We start from the raw sequence: 11,186 nt of genomic DNA on the forward strand, positions 1-11,186 counted from the left end.
CCAGTTTGGGTAAGTAATCCTCATGGAGGATCAGTGATGATGTAGCTCAAGTTGATCAATAACAAATGCCTAACTAATACTGATACATACTTCACAGAAGATGCTCAATATAATGTCAATATCACCATATAACTACAAAAATGTAGTTGTAACAAAATTGCTAATTCTTGAATACGTGTTGACCTTTACAAAGATCGATGATGGAGTACAACAATATGAGTCATAATACCCATAAAACCTAGCGGTCAAACAGGGAAATAGTTCCAATCGTTTTTCCACCATTCATTTTTTCCCGTTAGGGTATTTTAGAAACACTTAAACAGTTAAGGGCTGTGTTTCGTGTAGGCTTACCCTGGTGTGACATTTTGATAACCATGAAACTCTCTCTAGGACAAGGTGACTTTTATCAATATATTTGCCTGTATTTACCCACAAAAAATCAAATGCTATTTAGCTGCTAATGTGGCTATCATAAAGAACTACAAATGCCATGATGATCTGGATGAGACTGCCGAATCGAGGCAAAGGTAAGAAACTCAGGACTAAGTATCTAATGTTAAATGTAGTAATGAATCAATTGGCTACATTTCTTTAAATGGACAATTCTGTGAACTGTCTTGTGCAAGTTTTAAATTGACACAATACCTTTTAGCAAAGGTGTCAGCTAGAGATGACGTGCAGGAGCTTACAGGGATTTGTAGATTTGCATTATGTCTACTTTGATGCTAATTGTCATTTTTGAATTTGAGAGTAAATACAGATAAAAGTCACCTTGTTCGAGAGAGATTTACATGGTTAGCAAAACGTTACGCCAGGGTAAGCCTACACGAAACACAGCCCTTATTTTAAGTGTTTCTAAAATCCCCTATGGGAAAAATGAATGGTGGAAAAGCTATTGGAACCATTTCCCTGTTCGAACGTTAGGTTTTATGGGGATTATGACACCACCACTGTGGGGCTCTATGGACAATAAGAAAACGATTGGTGATAAAAATACCAATTTTGGGTTAGAAGTCCTCATGGAGGACCATTGAAGTTGATGTTAATCATGAATAAACACATGATCAACATAATCAACACATGCTTCACAAAACATAAAGGTTATTAAAATTACAAAAATGCAGTGTTTGTAGATTTCATCGTTTTCTTTGTAAGAAAAATAATTGTTTTACTTGTTCAGTACAACTGAAATGAAAAGTTTCAAGCGAAACACACATTTTAAAACATCCTGCTTAAGCAGAAGATGAAGAAGATCTCTGATCACTGTCAATTACATTCATGTTAGACCAATATGGTCCATTGAGTTTGTCTGATAGTGGACCTCCAGTCTGTAGGACTCTACCAAGGCCTCCAGAGAGTGCTGTTGACTGGACTCTTCTCTTTGCTGATGCTTTGCTGGGCTGGGGTGGGGAGCTCAACTGAGGCAGGTCACTCTCCCTCCTGTTCTTATCAGAGGATGGCTGCAGGCTCTGGAAGTGGCTCAGCAGTCTCTGGGTCTGTGTCTTCACCTCATCCTTGGACAGGAAGTGCACAATCTCTTGGACACACCTGGAGTAACCCTGATTGAATGGTGCTGAGCAGGAGGAGGAGCTCACTGGCTGGTTCTGTTGCTGTCGTCTCAGCAAGCAAACTGTCATCTCCAGGATGTCGGCTTTCTCCAGTTTGAAATCTGGCTGCTGGTTGAGGATCTCTGGATCCAGGAGAGACTTGAGCTGCTCAATGCTGTTGTTGATACGATCTCTGCGTAACTTCTCAACCACTGGCTTTCTTAGCTGCAAGAAGAGAAGAGGAGAGTCATTAATAATCTTATTCTGAATACAACAGAGCTGACATGAATGGCTGTATTCTAGAAGCAAATACTGAAACAATGTGACACTATTTGTAACTCAATTTACCGTGTTGGTCAGAGTCAGGTGCCCATTACAGTAGATCACAGCTGAAGTGATTGTAGGTGCCATGGCTGGATCTCTGTGTTGTTGAGGACTGTGTTGAGATAATTGGATTTCTACTGACTTCATCTCTCCTATATATAGTCCATAATTTGCATATGAATGTGTGGGTCTTGGGCTTGTTGGAGTTTCTCACAGTCTGTAGCCAATGGGTGAGCTTGGGAGGACAGTGAGGAATGTGGAGCTGCCACATGCTCTGTGTTCTTATTGCTGGGGGACAATGGTCACATCTCAGGGGAACAGGTGGAAGGGTGGGGGTGATGGAGAGAGACTCACAGAGCACTGTGTGAATCTGGGAAACTGGTGACCCCCAGATCTGCCGCATGATGTTGGGATCAATGATACTGACAGAGCACACGCTCATCATGTGAGAATGACACTGATCCTCTACATTAAAACGTTTGGTGCTACGCAATACCTTTTGATTGTTGTTGTTGAATATAATGATTTTTTTATACCATGCAGGTTCAGTCACATTTAAACACGTGAAGATGGGTTTGACCTCTCTGATTGCACTGTTATGAATTTGAATCTGCTACAGTTTCATTTCAAGGTAGGGCTGCTAATCAAATCATTGCACTGAGAATGAGCAATATGACGTGACATTTCTGTCAAACTACTTAAGAGAAATTATAAGACCATTTATTTGGCTTCTAACTGATAAGGATTAAACTGATCAATTACAAGGTTTGTGTCTGCACACTTTCACCACTTCTGTATTCTGAGAGTGGAGGGAAATATCCGTCACTCTGGAGTCCAGAAGTAGCAGATGTGTCCTCTGTCTTGAGGCTACTGGTCCGAGTGAGTAGAGAGCTGATCTGAGATTCCCACACTGAGTCCTGTGTGCTGTGATCAATGCACTACAAAAGCTGCTCAGTGGACCATCAGTGACGGCTATTGGCTCTGTGTTTTACTATAGACAGAGTATGACATCACAGACCATCTGGATTCTGGAGGGAAACATCAGCACACTTGATTTTATCCTAAAAGTGTGCTGCAAAAACATATACTGTGTCTGTGTTCATTTCTACATTATTTTATTTTATTTACAATGATTTTGGATTTTATTTGTATGTTTATGTTCAACTTGTTTACATTCAGATTGTGATTTTGGAGAAACGTAATTTTCAAATTAAAATAAATTATGCACAGTTTCACACAAATTATTTTTAGATATAATATCATGTCTTGATTAAGAGAAGGAGAAAGACAGAGAAGTTTATACCCTGGGGAAACTGATGTATTCAGCTATTGTTTAATTCCCTTCTATAAGTGTGCCTATTCCCCAGTGGTTCTGGGTGTTCCCCAGACAGACAGGTGCTGATGGGACTGATGATGATGATGATGATGATGACACTAAAGTGTGACCCTGCCCATTGAGAGAGCTCCACTAAACAACAGAAGTGTGCCTTGTTAAATGCTAATTCATCTTTAACAAGTAGTTCCCATCAAGCCCTTGGGGGTAAAGCTCATTACTGAAATATTTTTCTTAAGAAACAGATAAAGACTCACTGTTACAGAGAATCAATTCAAACTGTAAGCGTGTTTGTGTGGAATGTTTCACTTTCAGCCACTCCTTACATACAAACAGTATAAAAACAGGATAAATTACATTAATCTTGAAGAAGATGTAAGTATTGCTCAAATGTGCTTTAAAAAAGCAAATGTTTGAAATACGTCTTGAACCTTTTTGGTTAAAATGTAAATATTTGATCAGATTTCTTCCTGCAAGACACAAAATACAGGACATTTTTGGGATCATTAGCAATAGATCCATTCATTTTCCCATAGAGATTCAGACCCCCATCTAACTTCTGATGGTCCAGGTTAGAGGTCTCAGTCTATTGTCCCCAAGGGGCTCTGTGAGTGAGTTCTCCTCGGCTTCCCACACTCTCTCCATTCACTGCTTTCAATGGAGGAACAATAGAAGTGTGTCTTATTAAACATCACATAATGCAGCCCTGCAGACCTAAACTTTTAGAGCATTAAGACGACAGTGTCAGTTTTGGCCTAACACCTGGAATAACTGACATATCATGAACAAACAAAAAATCATCGATGATGATATACAAACAAACAAAAAATGTACGTAAAACAGGTGTTTCAGTAAAAACAACACTGCCATGCCTCTGGGAACTCATAGGATCAATTATCTCTTTCACACTGTTACCTTCCGCAGCAAGAAAAACAAAAGTTGTCACTCAAACAGAAAGGGGAACTAACAAAGAGTCACTGACAACAACCAAAATGAAGCAGGTGGTGTTTTAGGAGGGGTTCTGAAAGACACTCATGGTGGTGTCCACTGAAAGTTGACTAGCAACAACAACTGGGACCAAAAAAGACATCCACCATGACCGCCCACTAAATTTGCCCAAGAAGTAAAGTAATAATATATATCAAATCAAATAAATGTTTATTTGTCACATGCGCCAAATACAACAGGTGTATAGACCTTACAGTGAAATGCTTATTTACAAGCCCTTAACCAACAATGCAGTTTTAAGAAAAATAAGTGTTAAGAAAGTATTTACCAAAATAAACGGAAGTAAAAAAAAGTATAAATAAAAAATATTATAAAAAATACGAAAATAGAAAAATAACAAATAATTAAAGAGCAACAATAAAAGAACAGTAACGAGGCTATATACAGGGGGTACCGGTATAGAGTCAATGTGCGGGGGCATAGGTTAGTCGAGGTAATTGAGGTAATATGTACACTACAGTTCAAAAGTTTGTGGTCACTTAGAAATGTCCTTGTTTTCGAAAGAAAAGCAAATTTTTTGTCCATTAAAATAACATCAAATTGATCAGAAATACAGTGTAGATATTGTTAGTGTTGTAAATGACTATTGTAGCTGGAAACAGCTGATTTTTAATGGAATATCTACATAGGCGTATTATCAGCAACCATCTGTGTTCCAATGGCACGTTGTGTTTGCTAATCCAAGTTTATCATTTTGAAAGGCTAATTGATCATTAGAAAAACCTTTTGCAATTATGTTAGCACAGCTGAAAACTGTTGTGCTGATTAAAGAAGCAATACAACTGGCCTTCTTGAGACTAGTTGAGTATCTGGAGCATCAGCAATTGTGGGTTCGATTACAGGCTCAAAATGACCAGAAACAAATAACTTTCTTCTGAAACTTGTCAGTCTATTCTTGTTCTGAGAAATGAAGGCTATTCCATGCGAGAAATTGCCATGAAACTGAAGATCTCGTACAACGCTGTGTACTACTCCTTCACAGGACAGCACAAACTGGCTCTAACCAGAATAGAAAGAGGAGTGGGAGGCCCTGGTGCACAACTGCGCAAGAGGACAAATACATTAGAGTGTCTAGTTTGAGAAACAGATGCCCCACAGGTCCTCAACTGGCAGCTTCATTAAATAGTACCCGTAAAACACCTGTCTCAACGTCAACAGTGAAGAGGCGACTCAGGGATGCTGACCTTCCAGGCAGAGTTGGGGGGGTTCAATGCAAATAGTCCGGGTAGCCATTTGATTAGCTGTTCAGGAGTCTTATGGCTTGGGGGCCTTTTGGACCTAGACTTGGCGCTCCGGTACCGCTTGCCATGCGGTAGCAGAGAGAACAGTCTATGACTAGGGTGGCTGGAGTCTTTGGCAATTTTTAGGGCCTTCCTCTGACACTGCCTGGTATAGAGGTCCTGGATGGCAGGAAGCTTGGCCCCAGTGATGTACTGGGCCGTACTCACTACCCTCTGTAGTGCCTTGCGGTCGGAGGCCGAGCAGTTGCCATACCAGGGGGTGATGCAATCAGTCAGGATGCTCTCAATGGTGCAGCTGTATAACTTTTTGAGGATCTGGGGACCCATACCAAATCTTTTCAATCTCCTGAGGGGGAATAGGCGTTGTCGTGCCCTCTTCACGACTGTCTTGTTGTGTTTGTCAAAATACTTTTGGTTCCCCTAAAATTGACAAAAAGTGCTGTAATTTCTAAACGGTTCACTTGATATGGATGAAAATACCCTCAAAAGTATTTTGACAAATTCACATTTACGTGTATTAAAGTAGTAAAAAGTTCAGTATTTGGTCCCATATCAAGTATTTTGACAAATATGGAACCAAATACTGAACTTTTTACTACTTTAATACACAGATAAGTACATTTGTCAAAATACTTTTGGTGCCCTAAAATTGACAAAAGGTGCTGTAATTTCTAAACGGTTCACCTGATATGGATGAAAATACTCTCAAAATAAAGCTGACTGTCTGTACTTTAACCTCATAGTCATTGTATCATTTATTTTTTAAATCACTGTACCAATACTTTTGGAGCTCGCTGTACAGTGCGTTCGGAAAGTATTCAGACCCCTAGAATTTTTCCACAATTTGCTACGTTACAGCCTTATTCTAAAATGTATTAAATAAATAAAAATTCTCAGCAATCTACACACAATACCCCATAATGACGAAGTGAAAACAGGTTTTTAGACAAGTTTGCACATTTATTACAAATAAAAAACAGAAATACCTTATTTATATAATTATTCAGACACTTTGATATGAGACTCGAAATTGAGCTCAGGTGCATCCTGTTCCGTTGACCATCCTTGAGATGTTTCTACAACTTGATTGGAATCCACCCGTGGTAAATTCAATTGAATAGACATGATTTGGAAAGGCACACACCTGTCTATATAAGGTCCCACAGTTGACAGTGCATGTCAGAGCAAAAACCAAGCCATGAGGTTGAAGGAATTGTCTGTAGAGCTGCGAGACAGAATTGTGTCGAGGCACAGATCTGGAGAAGGGTACCAAAAACTGTCTGCAGCATTGAAGGTCCCCAAGAACACAGTGGCCTCCATCATTCTTAAATGGAAGAAGTTTGGAACCACCAAGACTCTTCCTAGAGCTGGTCGCCCGGCCAAACTGAGCAATCGGGGGAGAAGGGCCTTGGTCAGGGAGGTGACCAAGAACCCGATGGTCACTCTAACAGAGCTCTAGAGTTTGTCTGTGGAGATGGGAGAACCTTCCAAAAGGACAACCATCTCTGCAACACTCCACCAATCAGGCCTTTATGGGAGAGTGGCCAGACGGAAGCCACTCCTCAGTAATGAAAGCCCACTTGGAGTTTGCCAAAAGGCACCTAAAGACTCTCAGACCATGAGAAACAAGATTCTCTGGTCTGATGAAACCAAGATTAAACTCTTTGGCCTGAATGCCAAGAGTCACGTCTGGAGGAAACCTGGCACCATCCCTATGGTGAAGCATTGTGGTGGCAGCATCATGCTGTGGGGGTGTTTTTCAGCGGCAGGGACTGGGAGACTAGTCAGGATCAAGGCAAAACAAGAACGGAGCAAAGTACAGCGAGATCCTTGATGAAAACCTGCTCCAGAGCGCTCAGGACCTCAGACTGGGGCAAAGATTCACCTTCCAATAGGACAACGACCCTAAACACACAGCCAAGACAACGTAGGAGTGGCTTCGGGACAAGTCTTTGAATGTCCTTGAGTGGCCCAGCCAGAGCCCGGACTTGAACCCGATCGAACATCTCTGGAGAGACCTGAAAATAGCTGTGCAGCAATGCTCCCCATCCAACCTGACAGAACTTGAGAGGATCTGCAGAGAAGAATGGAAGAAACTCCCCAAATACAGGTGTGCCAAGCTTGTAGCGTCATACCCAAGATGACTCAAGGCTGTAATCGCTGCCAAAGGTGCTTCAACAAAGTACTGAGTAAAGGGTCTGAATACTAACGTCAATGTGATATTTCAGTTTTTTTTTATTTCTAATACATTTGCAAAAATGTCTAAAATTTGCACAGTTTGCAAAAATGTGCTTCGTCATTATGGGGTATTATGTGTAGATTGATGAGGGAAAAAAACAATTTAATCAATTTTAGAATAAGTCTGTAACCAAACAAAATGTGGAAAATGTCAAGGGGTCTGAATACTTTCCAAAGGAATATCAAAAATTAGTAATGTAAATCAGTAATATAACTCTATTGGAAGCTTGTTCAGTGAAGAGAAGAATGAAGTAACAGACAAGAGGATTTAATTTGATGATTTGTGTATTTTTTCAGACTGACTCACTGAATCACATCATCGAATACCTTAGTTTAAGGTAAATATTTCAATAGAAATAAAGTGATTATACATCTCAACAGACTATAGGTTACACAGTTACTGTTTTTATAAAATACACAAGTAAAAAAAAAAAGAAGAGGTTATATAATGAGAGAGAACCATTTTCTCTCATATAAAGTAAATTCATCAACATCATAATAATAATTTGAGCAACATTTTCACATATAAAGTCTGATCTTAAAACAGATCAATTATTTCTAATCACATAGTGATGATAACAGGTATAATACCCAGTTTGGGTAAGTAATCCTCATGGAGGATCAGTGATGATGTAGCTCAAGTTGATCAATAACAAATGCCTAACTAATACTGATACATACTTCACAGAAGATGCTCAATATAATGTCAATATCACCATATAACTACAAAAATGTAGTTTTAACAAAATTAATTATTGTTGAATACGTGTTGACGTTTAAACAGATAGGTAATAGATCATCACAAAAAGATTGATGATAAAATACCCATTTTGGGTTAATGGACCATTGAAGTTGTTGTTTATCACGAATAACATGTGCTTCACAAAACATAAAGGTTATTAACATTACACAAATGCAGTGTTCGTAGATTTCAGCATTTCCTTAGTAAAAACATTTTAACTTGTTCAGTACAACTGAAATGAAAAGTTTCAATTGAAACACGACTTTTAAAACAACCTGCTTAAGCAGAAGATGAAGCTCTCTGATCACAGTCCATGACATTGTTAGACCAACATGGTCCATTGTGTTTGTCTGAGTGGAGCTCCAGTCTGCAGGACTCTACCAGGGCCTCCAGAGAGCGCTGTTGACTGGACTCTTCTCTTTGCTGATGCTGTGCTGGTCTGGGGAGCTCAACTGAGGCAGGTCACTCTCCCTCCTGTTCTTATCAGAGGATGGCTGCAGGCTCTGGAAATGGCTCAGCAGTCTCTGGGTCTGTGTCTTCACCTCATCCTTGGACAGGAAGTGCACAATCTCTTGGACACACCTGGAGTAACCCTGATTGACAGCTGCTGAGCAGGAGGAGGCGCTCACTGGCTGGTTCTGTTGCTGTTGTCTCATTAAGCAAATTGTCATCTCCAAGATGTCGGCTTTCTCCAGTTTGAAATCTGGCTGCTGGTTGAGGATCTCTGGATCCAAGAGAGACTTGAGCTGCTCAATGCTGTTGTTGATACGATCTCTGCGTAACTTTTCAACCACTGGCTTTCTTAGCTGCAAGAAGAGAAGAGGAGAGTCATTAATAAACTTATTCTGAATACAACAGAGCTGACAAGAATCGCTGTATTCTAGAAGCAAATACTAAAAAATTTGACACTATTTGTAACTCAATTTACCTTGTTGCTCAGAGTCAGTTGTTCGTTAGAGTAGTTCACAGCTGAAGTGATTGTAGGTGCCATGGCTGGATCTATGTGCTGTAGAGGTCTCTGTGTAGAGTGAATCTGATTCCTACTGACTTCATCTCTCCTATACATAGTCCATAATCTGCATATGAATGTGTGGGTCTTGGGCTTGTTGGAGTTTCTCACAGTCTGTAGCCAATGGGTGAGCTTGAAAAGACAATGAAGGAATATGGTGCTGCCACATACTCAGAGTTCCTATTGCTGCGGGACAATGGTCACATCTCAGGGGAGCAGGTGGAGGGGTGAGGGGGGGTGATGGAGAGTGTCTCACAGAACGCTGTGTGAATCTGGGAAACTGGTGACCCCCAGAAGATCTACTGCCTTATGTTGCAACCTGGTCTTAGAGCATTTCGTATTATTTTGTACTTACATACTAGACACACAATTTAGTATGGTATGTTTCGTTTCTTATAGTATGTATTAATTTGTGGATGTCCATCACCCATTTCACATGATATGTTATAAATTACAATTCGTATTATATGTTATAAATTTGCTAAATGTACAATATGTTACAAATTTGCCAAATGTACAATATGTTACAAATTAGCAAAACGTATGATATGTTATGAATTCTAGCTAGGTGGCTAACTTTAGTTAGGCTAGGGGTTAGGGTTAGGGGTTAGGGTTAAGGTTAGGGTTAAATTTAGGAGTTAGGTTAAAGGGTTAAGTTTAGGGGAAGAGGAAGGGTTAGCTAAAAGGGTTAAGGTTAGGGTTAGGGGAAAGGTTAGCTAAAAGGTTTAATTTTATTAATTTTTATTTAACCTTTATTTAACCAGGTAAGCCAGTTGAGAACAAGTTCTCATTTACAACTGCGACCTGGCCAAGATAAAGCAAAGCAGTGCGATAAAAACAACAACAAAGAGTTACATGGGGTAAAACAAAACATAAAGTAAAAAATACAACAGAAAATATATATACAGTGTGTGCAAATGTAGCAAGTTATGGAGGTAAGGCAATAAATAGGCTACAGTGCAAAATAATTACAATTAGTATTAACACTGGAATGATAGATGTGCAAGAGCTTATGTGAAAATAGAGATACTGGAGTGCAAATGAGCAAAATAAAGAACAATATGGGGATGAGGTAGTTGGGTGGGCTAATTTCAGATGGGCTGTGTACAGGTGCAGTGATCGGTGAGGTGCTCTGACAACTGATGCTTAAAGTTAGTGAGGGAGATAAGAGTCTCCAGCTTCAGAGATTTTTACAATTCGTTCCAGTCATTGGCAGCAGAGAACTGGAAGGAATGGCGGCCAAAGGAGGTGTTGGCTTTGGGGATGACCAGTGAGATATACTTGCTGGAGCGCATACTACGGGTGGGTGTTGCTATGGTGACCAATGAGCTAAGATAAGGCGGGCATTTGCCTAGCAGTGTTTTATAGATGGCCTGGAGCCAGTGGTTTTGGCGACGAATATGTAGTGAGGACCAGCCAACAAGAGCGTACAGGTCACAGTGGTGGGTAGTATATGGGGCTTTGGTGACAAAACGGATGGCACTGTGATAGACTACATCCAATTTGCTGAGTAGAGTGTTGGAGGCTATTTCGTAAATGACATCGCAGAAGTCAAGGATCGGTAGGATAGTCAGTTTTACGAGGGCATGTTTGGCAGCATGAGTGAAGGAGGCTTTGTTGCGAAATAGGAAGCTGATTCTAGATTTAACTTTGGATTGGAGATTCTTAATGTGAGTCTGGAAGGAGAGTTTACAGTCTAACCAGACACCTAGGTATTTGTAGTTGTCCACATACTCTAGGTCAG

The 11,186-nt window shown here is 40.1% G+C and overlaps 1 protein-coding gene and 1 pseudogene across 1 annotated transcript; both read right to left on the minus strand.

The window, feature by feature from the left end:
* Positions 1-1,260: 1,260 nt before the first annotated feature.
* LOC121575801 lies at positions 1,261-2,261 on the minus strand (annotated as a pseudogene).
* Positions 2,262-7,825: 5,564 nt separating this feature from the next.
* On the minus strand, positions 7,826-9,465 carry LOC121575802 (transcription factor HES-5-like). Its single transcript, XM_041889091.2, has 2 exons — positions 9,362-9,465; positions 7,826-9,239 (listed from the first exon to the last, which is right to left on the minus strand). The coding sequence occupies exons 1-2, from the start codon at positions 9,422-9,424 to the stop codon at positions 8,811-8,813; spliced, it is 492 nt and encodes a 163-aa protein (XP_041745025.2). The 5' UTR covers positions 9,425-9,465; the 3' UTR covers positions 7,826-8,810.
* Positions 9,466-11,186: the final 1,721 nt, after the last annotated feature.

This window comes from Coregonus clupeaformis, chromosome 10 (genome assembly GCF_020615455.1).
Source record: "Coregonus clupeaformis isolate EN_2021a chromosome 10, ASM2061545v1, whole genome shotgun sequence".
NCBI lineage: Eukaryota > Metazoa > Chordata > Actinopteri > Salmoniformes > Salmonidae > Coregonus > Coregonus clupeaformis.